Below are 21675 nucleotides of genomic sequence, written 5' to 3'. Positions count from 1 at the left end.
ATGGGAGTAACTACGAAATTACAGCAAAAGCAATGTGTTGTCATGAATTCAGTGACTACCAGTAAATTATTAGCACACAGATCAATCTTACATTTAATCTTCTCTTCCAATGTCCCCCGAAGTAATATTGCTAATCCTTCCACCCACTCCACCACAGTGATGCAGCCACTGTTGCTTCTATCAAAAGTGCTGAACACTAGGAAGTGTATTAGATGGATTTTACATTTATATAATAGAGAAACAAACAAAACAAAGGAGGATTTTCTTGAATTTGATGAAATTATAAACCCATATTTTTTGTGAAGATGTTTGCCTGTTTTTGCCAAGGTACGATTACCCTTCTTGAATCTAAGATGTAACAAGGAAAGGGATTTTGCCCCTCACTTTATTGATCTTCCACTCTAGAATCCTGCTGGCTAAGACATTTTGTTTGATCTGTTGCCTGACTAAAACAACTGCAGGAAGTATGCTTCCATGCAGATGGGAACCAAATAAACCAATACCCCTTACAATAAGGCATGTTTGCATACAGAACATTTTAATTACTACGTTTTGTCTCAGAAAATCCTGGAGAGCGCAATCCTAGAAAGAACATATAAATATGTTAAATATGCAAAGAAAAATAACTTCCTGTCATGTACTAAAATCTTTTTTCTTCTCCCTTCCCTAAGCAACTTTTGATTTTCACAGAATCACAGAATATGCCAAGCTGGAAGGGACCCACATGGATCATCCTGGCCCTGCACAGGATCATCCCCAAGAGTCACACCATGTGCCTGAGAGTATCATCCAAATGCTTCCTGAACTCTGTCAGGCTTGGTGCTGTGACCACTTCCTTGGGGAGCCTGTTCCAGTGCCCAACCACCCTCTGGTGCCTGCCTCTCCTCTTCCCCTTGTGAGGAAATTGTAGACTGCAGTGAGGTCTCCCCTCAGTCTCCTCCAAGCTGCAGCTTCACTATTCATACAGCCTGTAATACAGTACTATAATCCTTCAAATCTAAGATACAACTGCAAGCATCTATAATAATTCAGATTTTAGAATGTTAATTAGTAAGGAACACCTCTAATTGCAGAGACAACCATTTTGGAATTGGAAAACGATAGGTTTGCTTTTGCAAACTGAAATCAGCACCTTTGTACATAAGCATTATTTTTAAGAATGTGTACATGTAAGCTATCTTCCAAGACATATTTGACTTACTGCATAAAATGGCAACAAGTTTTTATTTTATGGCATGTAAGTACTTCTCCTGCTAGAGAGATGAAGAAAAGTTGAACCAAGGGGTGGCTCTTGGCAGCCCAAGAATGAAAGAATGGCAGATAGATGCCTGTTCTGCATCCTCCTGTAGACACCTCTACATCAGAGATCATTCATGCAACTTTCACAGTAACTGCACTTGTGGCCCTCATGTTATGAATCTGTGAAAACACTGTATTTTCAAGGGGTTACTTGGCTCACTCTTCTCACCTCCCTGTACTCTCTGCCCAGTGCTTTCAGTGCTGTTCACAGTGCCTCTATCCCAGAAGTCATCCACTCTAACAGAATGCCTTTCTGGGACCTCCAGGCTCGAGCTAGAGCTGTCCACCAGCAGCAGTGACCGCGGCTCCGGGTGGAAACCACGGGAGAAGAGGCAAGTGACACGATCCTGCCCTCTTCCATGGCTGCGATAGAAACCGCCACAAGGCAGCACTAACACTGCCTCTGCCTGGTCTCCCTGGAACTAGAGCGTGAGCTACCCTGAACTATGGAAAAACTATTCCGCATAATGAAAGAGAAGATGCCATTTTCCCAACAGCTCCTGAGCGTAACTCCTCCTTTGCTGTCCTCGCTGGGACGAGGTGGCATTATTTTGGCTTGGTATACTCATCGGGTCAGCAGCGTGAAACCAACGCCATCCCTTGTTTTCAGAAGTCTCCGCCTCACCTCGGTCCAGGACCACGTCGTCCGTCATGCCAAAGGCGGCGAACAGGGTGTCTCTGAACGCGATGCGGTTGAAGCCGGACACAGCGAACTGGCTGCAGGACCTGGCCAGCAGCGCGTCGAAGAGCTTGATCAGACATTCCACTTCGCCTTCGCTAACTGCCCGGCCCAAACACAACCAAACACAGGTTATAAGTTACGCTGGCAGAACACGGGGCAGGCACCAGGGCTGGGGCACCTCCGGCGCTGACCATGACACCGGTGACCCCGACCCCGCCGCCCCGCACACCCTGTTCCTGAGGGGGCGGCAGGAAATGCGGTGCCCCCCCCCCCCCCCCCGGGCGAGCACAGGGACAACGGGAGGCGGTGGGGCGGCGGTGGCGCGGCTCCTGCAGCCCGGGGGACACTCACAGTGCTTGGTGGATCGGCTCAGCGATTCCGCCAGGAGCCTCTTCCTGCTCATGGCGGCGGGAGCCGCTCCTGCCGCCGCCGCTGCCCTGGCAACGCGGGCGGTCAGCGCGGCCTGACGGCGCGACGGGGGCCGGGCGTAACAAACACATACACAGGCGAAACAAAGACCAACTCTTACCACGCATTTAAAAAATAGCAGTCGTAGAAAATAAATAACTGCATTTCAAACTTGTAAAAAATGTTTCTGGAAAGAAGAGCTAAAAATTAAATACTGCATACAATACTGCTTGTTCATCTGCTGGCAGAAGGCAGAAAACTATTAAAACACTTTTATTCTGGCACTGCTCGTTTTGTACTTTGTCTCTCTGCTGAAACTTGGAACATGGCTGTAGGTGCCACCCGAGACCCACAGCACCATCTCACATACTCACGCCTGCACATCGGCAAAGCTGAAGGGCTGAGACCACACTTAACCTTCCCTTCAGGAAAAAGAGGATGCAGAATGAGATGAAACTTATTTGTTAACATATTGCAAAATGAAGCATTTTCCTGTCAGTACTAAAGCAGCTTTGCTGGGAATGGACAAAGCCCGTAAGCCCCTTATGCAGCTACATAAGCACGACAGCAGCACTTGAAGCCCACAGCTGGGCAGAACATGTAGTTATACTGAGACAATTAAAATGACATCCAGCTTAGGTATTTGGAAGACTAGGTCTCATTTGCATTTTTATTTCTTTCTGTGGCAGGTGGTTGTGTAAAAGTCAAATAAGGTATCACAGAGGACAGAGCATTTATGCTATGGTTCATTACAAGTTCTTCTACCAAAACAGCAACACCACAATTTAAAAAGAAACCAACCCCAACAAAACTAAACACAAACCCCAAATCAATCCCCTACTGTTCACTGCATCTTGCCTTTATTTTAACCTCACTGACAAAGCAGTGTCTAGAATTGGTAACATCAAGCCCAACACTATAAAATATTTGATAAAAATATTACTATAATTTAGAGGGCCATTGCTGCAATGTTGTAATGCTGCAATGGTTGTATTGCCCCAAGGACTTCAAGTCAATTTCTCTGTACAAAGGCAACACGAAATAATCTTTCTCCCATAGTTTTTAGTTATGGTTTGCAGACTAATAATCAATGTCTTAAAGCTCTTGAAATTCTTGGCAATACAATATTTGAAACATCTGTACGTAATAGAGGTAAGTTCTAAGTTAGCACCTGTGCAATGAAAAAAAGGGGTGGATCAAGAATACAACGTATAGTTGACTGCCTGGGATGGATGGGCAGTTGTTAAAAGCTAACAGAAGGCCCAGCAATCAGTATATATAGCGAGAATTTCATGTAAACTAAAATCAAATGGTTGCTTGTGTGTTCTTGTGTGCACACTTAATTTAAAAAAGCTTTTTTTCCAATATCTAAAGCAACTGAATTAAAGTAATCAGCTTTATGACTTAGGTTAACATTCTGTAGCCCTCAAGTACAAAAATATAAATACAAACTGTTTAAACAGTATCTTTAATGAGATTCTGGCAGTAGTTTTTTTATCTAACAAGACACGTCACGTAACAGATCTGCCACTGAACTTGCTTAGAGTAAAATCAGCTTCAATATGAAGCTGTTAAGGTATCAAAACCCTGCTTTTTACATGCTAAATATCTTCAGCAAGTGTGCACTTAAACACAGCAATGAACTTTAACTAAATACATACATGAAACTCTGCATGTGGAACATAATTCATAGAACTGGTTACAACAAATTATTACCTGCATTTTGTTAATTTAAAAATGGTACAAATCATGCAAAACAATTCTAAAGGTAATGCAAACAAAGCTACCAGTGTTTGCAAGAAGTTTTCAATTAAACCAAAATGACATTAAATGAAATATGCATATTTACTAGCAAAGGTCTATCGCTATTTCAAAGAAGCAGAGGTAAAATACTCAGGTTTTGACTGTCAGTTAGACTGCAAAATGTCATTGCTCTTGCTTAATGCAGAAGCACATGCTTGGAAGCTCAAAACTGCTTATTCAGAAAAAGTCTGCTGACAATAGCTCTAGCTTCCCAGGAATCAGAGATGCTGCATGGATTAAAAATAGCGGCGATTTGCAAGAATCAAAGGCAAAGGCACCCTATTCAGTTAGCCAAAATGGTAGCATTCCCTTTCTCATAAGCATGAAGACGGTTAGGGGCCAGATGATACACATTTCTACAAAGGCAGCCTTTTAAATGTTATTAATTTTCCATTAGCAGACACCAGCTTGTAATAGTTTAACCTGCAGGATGAACTTGGGATTTATTTTATCCTGATTTACAAATAAAGACTATTACTAATGCTTTAAAAGACTACTTTTACTATCTAAAAAGTTTAACTCTTATTTTCCAATATTTTACACCTCAGCTGGCCTACCATCTCACATTGTTTCAAACATCCATCACTGCTCACTGGAATTTTCTAAAAGTTGTACCTCATGTATTAAGCAGCAGGCAATAACAATGGTCTGTCCCAGCACAGCTGCATCTGGCTGGCTATTGAAAGATTAGAAATATTTCTAAAACACAGGAAAACTCATGCAGTTTGGTAAAGTTTGCTGTCATTTCACAGTTTAAGTTTTCTTCAGTCATTACACTTCTGTTGATAGTCTTGGGGTTTTTTAAATATTATTCTGAATCCGAATTTGAACCAGCAATCTTCTTTTTCTTCTTTTTACCATGTTTCTTGTGCTTCTTTCTCTTTTTTGTTTTATCCTAAAAAAAATTAAATGAAAGTTATTGTATAATAGGATTTCCATCTATTACATTCTACTAAGGCAAAATGAGAGCACAAAAAGGATATCTTTGCAAAGACATTTCAAAAGAGATTTCTACAGAAGCCCATTGAGAAATCACAAAAAGAAAATTCGTATTTCACCCAGCAATTTGCACTATTATGAGAAGTCTTCAATTTATCTCCACCATGATATGGCTATTTCACATTTCTCATCAGTGTCACCATTATATTTCCTAATCTTTTAAATGATTTTCAGTGCTTTATAGATTATTGAGAAAGTAATATGGAAGTGCTTTGACAAGCTGTGACGTTTTATATATGTGGGAATAACTCGCATGTTTACAGATTTTGAAGTAAAGCACTTAAATTCACTGTGCAAAATTAACTAGTTCAACTGCACTTGGCTAGAATCTCTAGCACTTGTACTTTGTTAAAAATAAATCAATTATAATCTCAATTGTAAATATAAATACACTCAAATTAAGCCTGCTGGATTCAGTCCTGAAGCTAATATGCTGATTCACTGTAATTCAGAAGCTGAGATGTACAATCCTGTCTTTTTGCAAGCAGAATTTCAACAGGAATTCTCAAATAGGTGTGATATTGTGTAAATGAAAGAATCGGTATAAAATGCACGATTTTATACGTATTCCTTACATATTTTATATATATATATATATGTTTATACATATTCCTTACACATATACATCTTCTACAAGCCCCCCCCCCCAATCAATCACTAAAAATCTTCTGGCAAACAGTTTATATGATTCTGAAAAAACAAACAAGTTCCATCAAAAAATGTGTACTGAGTATCACTGATACTCCCATGCTGTTATTTTTAGGTGACTAATGTAAACCTTCCCTTCACTCTAACTTATCTAGGCAACTGAGATGCCTAATTAGGAACACTGCTGCTGACAGGAGAGAGATTATACAGACATCTCGAGTGGGCATTTAGGATCTCAAAACCACCATACTCCTAAATAAAGATCCTCGGCTACATGTGATAAATTTGGGTTCTATATAAATCACTGCTGAACCCTCCTTTCACTTTCATCAACAGAAACAAATCAACAAAACTGAAAAAAGTAACAGGTTGCTGGCAGCTTTTTGGTTGGGGGTAGAATTATAATGGTGCAGATGTTGCAGCAATTATGTCCTGAGGCCCTTTTCATGGTGGAAGAGAGGAATTACGTACAATATTAACAAAGGAACAGCACTGATGTTTGTCTGTGTGGCAAACTGCTACCCTACCCAGTACTCTACAGGTAGTAGTAGTTCTAGTAGGTTGATACAGAGTACAATTCTACCGTAAGTGTTAAACATATAAATCTCAAATCATATATAGGTAAAATAGTGACAAATTCTTCTTTAATTCAACAATTGAAAAAGTGACTTCAACAGGTAAACAGAGAAACTGTTAATTTAGATTCATGTGACAGTAGACTATTGCTATAAAACATATGTATTAGCGAAAAATGTGAAATTGGAAATTAACCAAGTACAGAGTATTTATATCCTGAAACTACAGTGTAAGAGGGATACTTGCTGTTTTCTCCTTTTCCTCACTGTTTTTCTTCTTTTTTGCTTGCACCTGAAGAAAAATTAAACCAAATGTAATATCCATAGAAAGTTGAATATTTTCAAGAAAATTAATTCAAAATTACTTGTAGACGATAGAAGGTGGACTAAACAATTCTTACTAAAATTTGTTATTAAAGGTAAAAATACCAAAAACTTTGAGTGTGCTGCACTCTTAAATTCCCCCACAGAGAGCAGAACAGTTTCAACAGTATACTCAATCTAAGCTAGTTCATTCATTTACTCAGGTGAATCAGTAAGCTACAAACACTATAGCATCTGAAATTCAGGTTTCACTGACCTCCTCTGTCTGATCCGATTCAGATACAGATTCTGATGATAAAGGTCCATCACCACGATCTGCTTTCTTCCTTTTCCTGTGGTGATTTTTACCTTCCTACACAGAAGTAATATATTTGTGAGTAAAGTCAGGCCTTTCAAATTTCATAAAAATTCTGCTTAAAATTTAAGAATGAAATATCAGTTCTAAGTTGTGAAATATTTTAAAATATTGTTGACATTAAACTAACTACTTGTCATCAACAAATTACTCTACAAAACTGTTAAAATGCTTTTAGTGAAAATAATAATTTTATGTATATTCCTTTTTCTTGTTACCAAGATACAGCAACTTTCTAGAAGTGAGAGGAATAATAATAGTCTCTTATTTTAAATAATAACACATGGAGGAGTAAGTACTTGAAAATAAGACATTTCCCCACTTTTAAATAACGTATAACTGAACATGTTTCAATATATGTATACAGACACTGCAGCTTCAGACTCTTGCTTTGTTGATGAAACCAAAAGAAAAAGCTCTCTCTATTATTTGTGTTGAACCAGGACAAGCTGTCCCTGCCAGCTGCACTTCCAACACTTCATATTTAATTTCAGTGCATTTAAAAGGACAGTATTTTTAAAATTTTGATGTTGTGTGAGATTGTTTGATGAGCTACTTTTCTGCCCCCCTGCACTTTGCTCTGGACCAGGCAAGGTGTTTCTAAGACTGGAGCTACTTTTCTTCACTCAATTTCTAAGGCCAAAAAATGAAAAAATTCACGCTAATAATTTTTTCTTGCAAGGCAAGATCACACATCTCAGCTGTGCTATTGAACCTATTACAGGCACCTCAATCATTTCCCAAAGGAACTCATGAAAAGTACCATGATGCAGCCCATCTGAGAGATGGGGGATCTGCAGGTAGGGGAACACCTCTAGTCCCCAAGTGCCTTTCAGAAGATGTGTGAAAGCAGCATTACAATAAGGAACTATGGTAGACACTTGGTCTTCAAAGAGAAGCTACTCAAAAGGAGTTGATGGGAAGTGGACACTGTAAAATAGAAGCAGGAGCAACAGGGAAAAAAAATCAGTGCATTTGCCTCATGCAATGGAGAATTTGTACATCAGAATCAATACTATTGACTGAAGTAGTAGAGTCCAATGTGATAAGAAAGGTAACTGGAGAGAAAGACTTGTGTGGACTCTGAAAGCATTGTTAGTTCACCCATTGGGTATCAATAACTAAAATTGAAGTCAATTAGATTATTTACAATAAACATAATGGAAGGAACATAACGGATGTATACAAAATGGTGCGGTGGTGGGAAAGAAAGGGTTTTTGTGCTAAGAGAAAAGACAGAATAAGGTACTTTCTCTTAAGCTAATACAATTTCCCCTGCAATTCTTCAAAGCTATCATAAGTACAGCATCTATAATTATGACTACATTTAGATGAATATATCTTCTGCTTGTTGTTTCTTAAGTTACAGCAACAAGCCGATATCGTACCAGGTATGCCACTGAAATATCATCACATATATTTTTAGCTCAGTGTGACAGCTAAAGGTAAACCCCAAAATACTAGAATGCAGCTGATCTACTACAGCAGATTAGATAAATTTTTAATTTACCTTCGTAACAAGAACAGATCCAGCAGTTTCCACTAATAACAATTACTGACGCAGGAGCTGAATCCAACTAAAAGTCTACCTTAAAGCTGAGTGCGCCGAATACCTTCTGTGTAGTTTTGGACAGAAAATTTCCATAGGTGTCAACTGAGGCATTCAATATGAAAAAAAGAAAGCTCCTTTATGTATGCAAAATGCAGTTCTGATGTAAATATTTAAAGAATAAAAATACCTTCTCTTTTTCACAGTCTTCCTTTGACTTCTTCTTTTTTGTGCTGTCCTAAATAGAAAGGAAAACATAAACCATGACAAAATTATTTCATGAAAAAGGTAGTAATCCCAAAAGCAGTCCAACCCATAGTCTTTTTCTGTCTCTTGAAGGTAATTCTTCAAAGTTATCCTTTCTACCTTGCAGTGAACAGGAAAAATATGAAAAAGACATAATTTTGATGCAGCTGCTTACTTCCTAAATGATCAGCATGAAAAGTCTGTATGGCATCAGTTAACAGTGTGCTTGCAGTACACGTAGAGAGCCTCTGGAAAAGATACCAGCAATCACTGCTGTAACCGCATATAACACGGAACAGTTGGGAGCCTTTATTCTTTATCCATGTCCATCTTCACTGATCAGGCTGGGGTTAAGCAGGTATTTCCCTGGAATTTTCTGCCTTCCAGTTTCAGCAGTGAAGATATCTCTCTCCCCCTTTATATAGCAAATTTTTTAACCTCCCATTAGCAAAAATTCATAGGTGTATGCAAACAAGATTCATCAAACTTATACCCTACTGAATTATATTCCAGTGAAAGCCTGTAATAAAGTCCACACCTAGAATCTTAACAAGTCACTGTAATATTAATATTTTGGCAAGAAGTGCAGTTACTATACACTGTAACACAGAAAAATGCGAACATAACAGAACAAATTGCCTGATGTGTCCTCTTCACTTTTTCGTTCATTCAATAAGCTTGTGTATCTACATTGCTCTACTTTCAGAAAAGGAAAAAGACAACCTCAATTTAAGATGCATTTGGGAAAGGCTTAGTTCTCCAACAAGAAACTACTCAGTCCACAGATATTTAGAAAGGCAATATTCTGGCCCTGCAATACCTGTATTTTCACAGATGGTGTTCAATTAAATAGCATATTCAAAAGAATTTCACAGAAAATAGTGTTAATGTAGTATTAAAACGAAACAATTGAGCAGCAAAAAAGCTACATGTGTCTGAATTCAGAAAAATAACTACAAATGGCTGGAATAAAGAAAGTTCTTTTTCTAAAGATCAAACTATTTCTGTCAGGCATTGGGGCCAGTGGAGGCAGATTCCAGTCTACATGCAGAAGATACAAGTGCAGCTCAGGCACAGTGAGAATGCACAGATTTAAATTTGGAAGACAAAAAACCATATTGATATGTGAAACTCAGAAATGTTTCTCTCTTTATAACACATGTGCATATTCACCTTGCTGTCTGACTCAGATTCTGAAGTTGAGCTTGCTGAAGATTTCCGGGAGGAGCGATACTTCTTTTTTCTTCTTTTCTTCCCTTGCTTTTTATCCTATCCACAAATATTGTAGAAAAAGGAGGAAAAACAAACTTGAATTTGTGCTCATTAGAATTGAAGATTTACATTAAATGTAAAGAAGAGGGAACACCAAATTCCTACATGTTATCATGTTCTCTTGAGGAATAAAGTATGCTACAATTGATTCTTTTATTGGACGACCTTCATAACTCTTCTGCATTGAAAAAATGTAAACTGGTGAAAAATCCAGGTTCTCTAGATTCTGTTTATTATTTAGATGTGTGCTGTAGAATCTGATTATCTGTAACAAAGATTTTTGCTCAAAAGTAAAAATGGCATGTTTGCATTTTTATGATTAGATGGGAGATTCTGTTAAAAAAGCATACAATTCAATGCTAAAACAGAAACAGATCCAGTTTACAAGCCTGGAATCCAAAATCTATAGCATCCATACAGAAACTATTGAATAGATATCTATGTCTAAAATTAACAACTTTATTATATGTACCAAATGTATAAAAATTAAATAGTTTTATGCAAACCAAGCCCGCAAACAATATTCTAAAACATATTACCAAAATCTGTGTTAAATAAGCCTCATGAACAAAACCTGATAGATTCCAATAAGTTAGCTCTTACCTCATCTTCTGAATCAGATGAACTGCTGGAAGAATCAGAGCTTGATGAAGAAGAGGAAGATGAAGACAACTTGACCAAACACAACAAAAAGTGAAGCTTGTGAGATGCAGCATTTTGTCTAGCAAACAGTCAAAAGCCCATCCAAACACTCCCTTTCAAATTTCTACATTTTCAAAGTATCATCAATAAAATTTTACTTCTAAGAAGCTGATCCTACATTGATTTTCTTAAATAAAATTTCTAATTAACTTCTAACATTTTTCATTTAATAATATTTACTGATCTTTTCCTCCCTTTTATGCAGAAATAAAACTCTCCTTGTACAGAATGTATGCAAACCCTCTTTAATAAAAGCAAGTTAATTTAACATCTAAAATCAAAATTACAGCCATACTTTTTCTTTCCAAGAGAACTTAAATGACAAATAGGAACAACTCCAATGCAAAAAAGCTCAGAAAAGTGAAAATTTTGCTCACCCTATTAGATTTCTTCTTTTCCTTTTTCTTTTTCTTAAAAGTAAAATAAAAAAAAATGTTACTTTGGCGTAATTTTTTTTGTCATGCATTTAGGTTTATATACTTTGATGGTGGCTTTTAAAATGTATTTATGAAATTCTGTGTTGGCAGCATTGATGATAAATCCAGTTCCGAACACAGACTGTATGAAATTGAAAATAACTTACCTCTTTCTTTTTGGAGGAACTCTCATTTCCACCCAGTAATTTTTCCCTGTGTTTTTCCAGTTCTTTCCTCCAATTCTAAAACCAAACAGAAGCAGTGACAGGAGCATCATCTCCAAACAGTTTTTTTTAAGCTCTCCTCTATGTGACATTATAGTTTCAACTGAACCCACAGAAAATAAACAACATATAATGTTGACCAAGGCTGTAATACACTTGATTTTACATAAGATTAATACTCATCAAAATACAGTGCCAGTTCATGTGTTCAAGTTATTTGGCTTTCAGAGACCGTTACTTATCTTGAAGGTCATTAATTATGGCATTTTTGCTTTTGTATCAGAGTGTTCCTGCTAGAGCACTTCAGAAAACCAGGGTACCCTACCAGAAAAACTGCAGTTTTTTTCTTAGTTCTAAAAATCACCTGAAACAAAACTTCAAGACAAATTCTCCTCTGCCTTCTTCAATATGTCTGTAGTGTCTGTTCTGGGCCTCGTTAATATCAGCAATAATTAGATCAAATTACTATACACATCTTCATAGAAATGCTCTTATTTTTGTTAGGCCAAGCATACCGGATGGATGAATAAAACTCTCGTCTCATTCCTCCTTTTCAATTCCTCACACAGTCTCTAGGTCTACCTAAAACCCCCCCTTCAAGAACTCGAAGCATCCAACCTGCCCCCATCAAACTGAAAGGCTGCTAGGTTCTGTCTGCACTGTCAGACACATCATGTGCTCCCTTCTTTATTATTCTGATCCTCACAATGAAGCTGTATTGGTAATGTATTGGCAAACCAATGATAATCTACATATTGTGCTGAAGGGACAGAAATATCAAGAATTAAGTAACCTGTGCATTGCATATCCCCACGTCAGCATACTGTGAATTAGCTGAATATTGCTGATGAGAGACATGACAGATTAGCCAGGATACAGTAATGTGCATAATGTGCTTCCACAGTCCAAGGTAGCATCTATGGAATATTGCAGTGGGTTTGTACTTTGACATACCAGGTACCCAGAGCTACCTGAGGGGTCTTTAACAACAGCCAGTTCTTCATTAGGCCACTATTCTCTTTAAATTAAAGACTGTGCTAGTGCTATGTTTTAAACAAAAAATCCCAACAACTGTCAGTAAAATAGAGGAAACAGCACCTCATTCAGAGACATGTAATCTTTTCAACCGTTCAGAGATTTGTTCTTAGGAGCTTTAGGAATAACTCATGGCTATTTCATGATTCCCTGCAACCCTTCCTGCTGTTCTGCCATACTGAAAGGTTCTATCCGTGCCAGTTTCAATTATTTCACACTCAAGCACAGATAAAATCAGGAAAGGAATGTGACAGAATACTAAACCAAACTCACCAAGCTAAAAGTCACAGAGCATGGAACAACTGATCAGAATAGCACCCCGTGGCCCTCCAAATCCTTGTACAACTTCTTAGGCAAAAAGGTACAGCAAGAATACTAAGGGGTACTATGCCCTTCCAGTAACAGATGAGGAGCATAATCTACTTCAACCAGAAACTCACAAATGATAATGAAGATTACTGCCTGAAGCTTATCTCAAGATACCAGGACCCAAGAAGGAACAGAAGCAGCTAAATTCATTGTAGACTAATTTCTCCCTTCTATACAACAGGAGTTACATGTGAAACTTTCTTATACTGGGGTGATTTCCAGTAGGTATGGAATGCAAGGATCAGAACAGTTGCATTTATAGCAGAGAACCAGCACATACTGTAATCAGCTTAGGATGAACAAAAAAGAAGTGCTTTGTAGTCCTATCTGTACATTGAAGGCCATTTTTGTGCCCTCTCCCATATTAATATTACATGTATATTCCTTGCCAAAGACATCTGCTTCCAGTAATACACTTTTTCGCAATATATTTGGACTCTGTGATATTAAACAAGTGAAGATTAGCACAAGAGGCTTAGGTTTATCATACCTGAAAATGCACTAATTTATTAATATAAGCACATGCATTTGTATAAATATATTTACATTTATGACAAGGTCAAGTTTTATTCACCACCAAGTTTAAAAACTTTTTATATAGTGTTTCTCTGAACTGAGAGTAACTCTTCACTGGTTAGTGGTAATCTTAACTCCCGATATAAATGAAACAAAATATTTACTCATTAAAAGCTTGAGTGAAGTGAAATACTATGGCTATTTGGTACTGTTAATAATAACAAAAGCAAAGTAGCTTGTTGGATAAAAAGAATCATATATTGACAGCTAATAACATTACCAACCTCATTCATCTTTTCTTCAAACTCAGCCAAAGCCCTGGATCCTTTCTTTTTCTTTTCTAGTTGCTCTTTCACTTCTTCCCTACATGCAAAGGATGACAGATCATGCTTTTCACAATTAAAAATACTTTCTTCATGCCCTCTTCAATGTCTAACTTTTTGTAGAGTTTTTTTGTAGTTTAGCCTTGGTTGAACTTCCAACAGAAGAAGCAGGAAAGCATCTTAGATGTTACACATATGGTAACCTAACCCTAATAACTTAAGTACGGTAGTTAAATCCCTCTGGAAGATCTAAAGTTAACTTTGCAATTAAGTAAATTGTTCTCTAATGTCTCATAAAAGTAGGCAGAAGGGACTGAACATAAAGTAAGTTGCTGCTAATATCTCAAAGTGATGACTTTGTTGGGTAGGTAAACTGTGTTCTAAGAATATACCAGCAAAATGTTTTTCTAGAGATTAATTTGTTTACAAATTAAATATATATGCAAGGTTTAGGTATTATTTATGAAAGAGGTAAAATAACAAACATTTTCCTCTTCTGAGAAATTGTTGCCAAAAAAATACAGACAAATAAGAAATATACATTTCAAAATGAAATACTATTGTTTTTAAAAGAGAAGATTGAAAACATATTTAGAAAAGAACACCTTGGTCAGAGACAAGGAATCTTTTAAAATCTATTACTGGATATTCTGGGTAGGTAGGTACCAGTGTCATTTTAGTAAGAAGGAACAACTCTTTTACTTAAACTGCTAGAATGGTAGTGAGGTATTGCCACTTACCATGTTGGTCTTGGCCTGTTCAAGTAGTCTTGTATTGTTGGTCCTGAATTTGGTGCAGGACCTCGTGCTCTGGCCATAGCTATGGGATTCATATAAGCCTTTAATATGAAACAACAAAAAGAAATAGAAAATTCATCAGTTGTGCTATGATACCAAAATATCTTCTTTTTGTTCTTCACAAAAAAATCATCTCACTCACTGAAAAATAATTCTGACTTGTTTCTAAAAATATAAAATGTTTAACTAAAACAAGTTATTTGGGTCTGGCAGAAAAGACTCAGGTAAATGCTTTCAATTTGAGTTATACTGTGGCAGAAAGAACTGATCCACAAAGAGACCATGTTCCTTACAATAATTCCCCTCTCTGAGCAATGATTTTGCAAACTGAGAGTAGTAGCATGATTGCTGAAATATTCTTCCTTGGGATATGGAAAATGTAATTATAGTTCAGCTCATACTCTCTGGGACAACTGATTCTATGCCTTTATCGTTCTGTTCAAAATTGATGACAGTAGATTCAATAAATTCTGCATGAAATTTCTTGCTGTAACACCAAAATAAGAAAGCAGTGGTACTCTGCTACAGTTATGCATATATGAAAATTCAATGACTTAGGGCTATTTGAGGAGGAAAAAAACTCTGAACCCAAACATACATAATGCCAATTTATGACGTATTCCATCTTTCAAACCTATGCATTCTGTTTGGGCTATAGAAGATTAAATTAAAGCTTAGAATCCATAATACACCTCAGCAATTAATGGGAAACCTATAGCAAACAATTCTTCCATATTTTTTTATGTCAACAATAGTTTGTTCATGTGAAAGGGGGGTACATATACCCCCTTATCTCACAGGTTTTCATCACATCATCCCAACACTTTACAATTTACTTCTGCAGAACGTAACACACACTGTTCTTACTGTTCAGTTTGGAGATGAGGAAAAAGATCAAACAGCCCATACAATGCTTCTTTCGTTGCTAGTCTGACACAATTTTTTAAAGAGTACAACATTTTGTAGATTCAAAGCAAAGATCTGACCATCTGTATAGCTCCTACATGTCCAACACTGCTTTTTATCAGGCACTCAGAAACCACCATCCACAGGAGGTGACCATTTGTGAAAGCTGTCAGAAGCAGCAGCTGTTGCCCTCACAGCAGCAGCAGTGACCACAGCAATGCTGAGTTTCTGGACTGCAAGCAGGCTGGTGGCCTTCAGCCTTCAGCTCTTGGGGATACATTTAGGCCTGGAAGAGAGATTCTGGGCTCTGCCTTGGATGGGGCACCTGGCTACACTCCCCACACGAGTTTAGCTCATGATCTGGACCTGGATCGCACTGAGGCAATCCAAGGACTCCTTCAAGTGGAGCATTTTTTGACTCAAGTTGACTTTGCAACTCTGAGGGTGACATTTGCTGCTGTTTCTTGGGGCTTTGCTCTATGGCTTTAATTCACACAAAAAGGCTAACATAGGCAAATAAACACAGGTGTGCCAACTGAAACAAGCAGAAGATGGATGTATGCACTCAAGTAGTTACAATACTTAGAAAGAGGCATTCACATTACAAATCTGAGTAAAATTCTCGTAATTGAATTCAACTTTGAGTGGAAAAGGAGTTCCTTTAGGAATGCAGTAAACAGTATTTGAACACTGTTTTGACTAAACAAACGTAATTTTAATGTACTAGATCCATTAGAAACTCGGCTTTCTCCAGTGAACGTGCCAAGTCAACTCTTTTTGGTTACCAATCAAGAATTTGTATCTTAAAGCTCTTTTTAATGTAATTATTTTCTAAAAAAAAAGGTCTCTTGCTGCTCTTAAATAAAAATTAACTACTTTCCTATCTGAGCTAACATATAATGAACACCCCACTACCTCCCAACAAAACTCTCTACCTGCAAAACAGACAACCACTGTCAAATGTTGTTTTTCTACTTCCTCAAACTGCCCCTGGACAACTGGCTAGGAAGCTTCCTCCCTTTCTTTAACGTTCCCAGAGCAAATACATAATGACTGAGTACTGCTATATATTCCATGATTAGGAAATTTATGTCTTAAAACATGTTCTTATAATTTCAGACAGGTTTATTTATGAAGAATTACTTCACCAATAAACATTTCTGAAAAGTATTCGCACTACTTTGCCAAACTGCATGTCACTAGCCAGAGAGAGCACAGAAAAGCACCCTCAATAAAGAAAGTACTTGTCTGCACATTCATTTTCTTCTGCTTGGCAGTTTGCTCAAGCAGATATTAAGAAGGTATTTGCTGTATAGCTTTCATGCTCATGAAAAGCATAAAGAACCTTTAATCAGGTATGGTTCTCTGGGCAAGCAATACTAACTACTACTGCCTTGCAAATATCCTGTAGACGTGAAAAACCTCGTTAATCTTCCATCTCCAAATAGTCAAAACAATGGTAACAGAAAGCTCTACAAAAACACAGGAGGAGCAAAGGGTCCTATATTCTAAACTGTCTGTACTAGAAAGCCATGATGGCACAATGAACATTATACAGGAACTTTATAGTCTCTGTAGTATAGAGAAAGATTTGCTGGCGTTGGGCATATATCCCAACTGCTCTATTAAAAGAAAATTAAGAATAAATAAATACACACCCAAAAACATTACAAGAGGGCAATTTCAAGCTTAGGTCCGGTCTTGGGAATCTAACACTGTCAACTCTTTCTTAGTAGACTCCATTATTTTGATACCTCAATAAAGCAATCAAAGGCACTTTGCTATCCATCTGTATAATGTATATGTCTTTCATGTCTACTACTGTATTATTCCACCGAGGTATGCAAAGATGTGAATGGATCTGAGTATGAACACACAGCATATACTAGAAAGAAACAAAAAAAGGGGAAAAAATAAAAGTATTATGATTTGTGTTTAATCATAAAACTCAGTTGCAAATTTACAATGCCTAAATGATTATGAGTGTAAGGTGAAAGGCTGATACAAAAACATTTAAAGACAAACAGGAAGAAGGATGAACGTGGCAACTGTGTGAAATCAGGCTCTGCACTCAGGTGTGTAGAAGCGCATTTTTTGTCTGCTGAGCGCTGGCTCCCGAGGCAGCAGTGCTGCGTAAAGCTAAATTTCAGATCGCTCAGGTATAGCTAAACGCCAAGTTTAAGGAAATACGGCTGAACACGGCAAAGAGCTACTTCGGCGAGTGCTGCAACTCCCAGTGGGAACGTTTTATTTTTGTACGGACCAGGCCAGCATCTTAATCACCTTCCCCCGGCAGATCACAAAGCAGGCGTCAGTCACGATGCTGCCAGATTTGACAAGGCAATGAAAGACTCTGCCAGAGAGCCGCGGGCACGTGCCGAGGGAGGGACACCCCGCACGGGGCTCCGGCAGCTCCCGAGGGGAAGCGGGGCACGGCCCGCCTTTGTCGCCCGCCGGCGGGCTCCCGAGCCCGGCCGGACCCCAGTCCCGCCGCCGAGTACCCGGCCGGCCTCCAGGAGCCCTCGGCCCGCCGCAGGCAGCCCCGCCGGCCCCGGGCCCCTCCCGTCCCCCGCAGCGGCCCTTTCTGCCCCGCCCGGCGGCCGCAGCGCGGCGGCGGCCAGACAGGCCCGTCCGGGCCGAGGGAGAGCCCAGCTTCTCACAGCCTCCGCGCCGGAGGTGCGGCGGCGGCGGCGGCTGTGGCGGATCCCAGAGGCACTACCCGCGTTACTCACCACCCGGTTGTCCCGCTTCCCCATGGCGCCGCCGCCTCAGCCCGGCCCGGGGTCCTTCCCCGCGCCCGGGAAGCCGCGGCCCCGCTCGGTCCCGCTCAGCCCCGCTCGGCCCCGAGCGGCCGCGGAGCTGCGGCTGCGGCGATGGCGGCGGCCACACAACGCCCCCTGCCGGGCCCGCGGCGCCGCAGCGGCCACCGCGGCCCCTCGGCGGCAGTGCCGGCCCCGCCCCGCCCCGCGCGGCCCCGCAGCGCTGAGGGGCGGCCCCGGCAGCGGCGGGGACGGAGAGGGCCGAGGACGGAGCGGGCCGAGGACGGGAGGGGCGGGACACTGCGGGGTGTCGGGTGGGGTGGTGGCAGTGGCGGGGAGGCAGAATTACGCACGGGATGGGTCAGCTTGGAAGGCATCGCAGTGAATCATCTGGTCCAGCCTCCCTGCTCAAGCAGGGCCGTCCCAGAGCACATTGCACAGAATTGTGTTCAGACGGTTTTTCAGTATCTCCAGTGAGGGAGACTCCACAGCCCCTCTGGGCAATCTGTTCCAGTGCTCGGTCACCTGCACAGTAAAGAAGCTCTTACTCATGTTCAGGTGGAGCTTCCTGTGCATCAGTTTCTGCCTGTTGGCTTCTGTCCTGTTACTCAGCACCACCGAGAAGAGCCTGGCTCCATCCTCTTGAACTCCCCCTTTAAATGAGGTCCCGTCTCAGCCGTCTCTTCTGAGGCCGAACAGGCCCAGCTCCCTCAGCCTTTCCTCGAAAGAGAGACCTCCAGCCCCGCAATCATACTCTTTGCCCTCCGCTGGACCCACTCCAGGACCTCCATGTCTGTCTTGTACTGAGGAGCCGCCGGCGGGGCGAGCGCCGGGACAGCCTTTGTGAGGCGGAGCTGGGGGTGGCTCTGAGGGGAGCCTGGATGAAATGTAAACGTGCACTTGCATCCCGGGAGAGGGCAGAATTTCATGGCGAGGGCTTTGTCTCTTGATCCATCTAGTGGCCAGTTACAGATGGAAACGAGGTGTTACTTTTTCCTTGGGTAGATGCATAGACTAAAGTATTATGAAATAGCAGCCTGCACCGACATAAAATTCAATGAAACGGGGCTCTATTTGGGGAAAAAAGAAAAACAAAACAAAACCAAAAGTGTGTACTCATCCCTCGGTAGCCATCTGCACTGCAAAATAAAGCACATTGTAATACTGGCAGGTTTAATATTACATTAAGGTATTGGAAGTGCTAAGAGAAGCCCATGAATCACCGGGATCTACTAACATGAATTTTAAATGTCTTTTCTTAAAGTGTTACCATTAAAAATTACTGCATGTTAGTCACTGCTTTGTAAAAATGACAAAAAGTAATTATGTTAATATGCTAATCATACAAAGCACAAATGAGTTTTGTTTCTGAAATAGTTTTTCTGTCTTCATCATATTTGGGAATAGCTGGAACAACTGGTGAGCCAATGGGAATTTGTGATACCAAATTGCTTAACAAAACCAAGAGCAGGCTGTGAGGAACCAGAAGGAAACTAAGAAAGCGACTACACCAGATTTACAAGTAAAATTTGTTCAGTTGCAAACTAAATTCAGTGTTCAAAATTGCAAGATAGTGCATAACGGAAGGGATAATGTTTATTCCTCAGAAAATAGCTGATATGTTTTAAAACAAGGATGGCTACTTTGGAAACACATTGGGCAGTTCTCCCTGAGCTACTTGCAATGCTCAAGAAGGACAGTGAAGACAAAACTGCATTAAAATACATACAAAATGAAGTTGGAAGTATCACTGAATATATTATGATACCCCTTTTGTGAAGCACGGTGATGTTCTTGTCCTGAACGCATCTTCAGATTTGGGCCATTTTAGAGTACCCCTGTGCAATCTGATTTTCAGGTGGCTGCACCATGGCATTGCTCCCCTGCAGGCTGTGCCCAGCACCACTACAGCCCTAGGCAGCACAAGGGTGGCCCCAAGTGTGAGAGCATGGCTGTCTGTGCGTCCCTGTGCTGGCACGGTGGCCAGGCTGCAGGTCTTCGTGGGCTGCAGCTCAGCTGCAGCAGAGTAGGTAACACCTAAGCTGCATCAAGTCTTCCAGGATAGAATTACTCTTCAGAAATGTTTTGACCAAATTTGAACCTAAGAGAGTTTATTCATCCCATGGTTTGCACCCTGAGACTTTGAGCCTGGTACCTGGAAATAGTAAGACTTGCCATTGCAGGAAGGCAAGGGCATTGGAGTCCCTCCCTGTGCAGGCACTGGGCAGAAGGGAGTCCTCTGCTAGGCACTTCACAGTTTTTTAATTAGACCCCAATTAACTTTTCTTCCCTGGCTGCGAAGGCGGCTTGGGAGTCCAGCCAGACAAATCAGATTTCTAAAAATGGATGAAAATACTTGGGGAAAGGACTTCTGTGTGAAAGGAGACTGAGAGATGACCTTGTTTATCAAAGGAGTGGGTGGGGGGAGCAACATAACTGATCGGTACAAAATGAGGAGTGATAGATACTGTGCTATCTTGCTTTCCATTTATCAGTAAATGGCAGGTGAATGATAGACAAAGACAATGCATTTAAAATTCTTTTTAAAGGAACATTTTTTTCTATGGTGCTGACATGTGACATCTAGTGCCATCAGACAATTTTGAGGCAAAGAGGATAAGAACACTTATGTGAATAACGGGAAGAGTAACATTTGTGCTTTTTTTCCTACAAGGTCTTTAGTATTTTGCTTAATGGATTATTTTTTTAATACCATTTTCTTTTCCATAATTAGGTTTTATGAACTCACCTTCTCACAGATGAGGGCTAGGAAGAAAATTCCCATATGAAGAATTTGTATTGTAATTGTCAACAGACAGTAGAATTTTCTTCTGTGGTGTCTTGCTCTGAGCACTAACAGAGATAGAACACCAGAAAGTATACAGATCGCTGTAGTATTTCTTATGTAATGTTAAATATTTCCATGATTTTTCCCTTTTTCACAATCCATTAGCTATGGCTAACATGGGTATTTGTGACTCTGACTGGCCTCACTACAGTTCACTTTGTGTCTGTCCCTGGCTGGACTGCTGCTTATAACCTTATAATGTGCTTAAAGACTAATTTGGAATGTCACGTAATGTAAAGGTGGCTGTTTTTGTTTAAGACTGTGTTGCATCTGCAGCTTACAACCTTAGCTTATAACTAAGCAAAAGACTTCCGTGGTTCCTTCTACTTTCTAAGGGCAGCACAAAGTTTTGGTTCTAAGCTATAAAATCCTTTGAGGCTTTAGAGTCTGGTTAGCTTTCCAGTCATTTCTGTCAGCTTTCATCCAGGAGCTGACACCCCTCTGGATGCTTGAGCTAATACTTGGCTCACTGGAGGCCTTATTCGTAGAAGCTACTTTATCCTGCTCTAAAGAGCACTTAATGATCTTTACGATAAGCTGAAGCTTTATTTGAGTTGTTTTGATGAGCATTTTTTGGTTGAAGACAGAAAACGTGCAGCTGATTTTAGAGTCTGATGTGT

At 40.0% G+C, this 21675-nt stretch overlaps 2 protein-coding genes across 5 annotated transcripts in view; both read right to left on the bottom strand.

Annotated features, from left to right (window-relative positions):
• CLXN (calaxin) overlaps positions 1 to 2428 on the bottom strand; it is a 6772-nt gene extending 4344 nt beyond the window's left edge. Inside the window, exons 1-3 of one of the 2 annotated variants that reach the window (XM_064677907.1) lie at positions 2333 to 2428; positions 1925 to 2080; positions 92 to 196 (exon numbers count right to left, since the gene is read on the bottom strand). In XM_064677907.1, coding sequence (XP_064533977.1) covers positions 92 to 196; positions 1925 to 2080; positions 2333 to 2384 — 313 coding nt within the window. In that variant the 5' untranslated portion in view covers positions 2385 to 2428. The remainder of the gene's footprint in view (positions 1 to 91; positions 197 to 1924; positions 2081 to 2332) is intronic. The other variant, XM_064677915.1, reaches the window with a different exon arrangement.
• A 596-nt stretch (positions 2429 to 3024) lies between these two features.
• On the bottom strand, positions 3025 to 18339 carry FAM133B (family with sequence similarity 133 member B). 3 transcript variants are annotated; one of them, XM_064677895.1, is made up of 11 exons: positions 18181 to 18339; positions 14486 to 14583; positions 13707 to 13785; positions 11446 to 11520; positions 11240 to 11272; positions 10764 to 10832; positions 10062 to 10157; positions 8833 to 8880; positions 6995 to 7090; positions 6611 to 6706; positions 3025 to 5087 (listed from the first exon to the last, which is right to left on the bottom strand). In XM_064677895.1, the coding sequence occupies exons 1-10, from the start codon at positions 18202 to 18204 to the stop codon at positions 6638 to 6640; spliced, it is 687 nt and encodes a 228-aa protein (XP_064533965.1). In that variant the 5' UTR covers positions 18205 to 18339; the 3' UTR covers positions 3025 to 5087; positions 6611 to 6637. The 3 variants fall into 3 exon arrangements, with proteins under 3 accessions (XP_064533965.1, XP_064533946.1, XP_064533955.1); XM_064677876.1 differs by having other exon boundaries at positions 6662 to 6706; XM_064677885.1 differs by lacking the exon at positions 18181 to 18339 and adding an exon at positions 17107 to 17248 and having other exon boundaries at positions 6662 to 6706.
• Positions 18340 to 21675: the final 3336 nt, after the last annotated feature.

This window comes from Pseudopipra pipra, chromosome 1 (assembly GCF_036250125.1).
Source record: "Pseudopipra pipra isolate bDixPip1 chromosome 1, bDixPip1.hap1, whole genome shotgun sequence".
NCBI classification, from domain to species: domain Eukaryota; kingdom Metazoa; phylum Chordata; class Aves; order Passeriformes; family Pipridae; genus Pseudopipra; species Pseudopipra pipra.
This window is presented reverse-complemented; position numbering and strand designations above follow the sequence as displayed.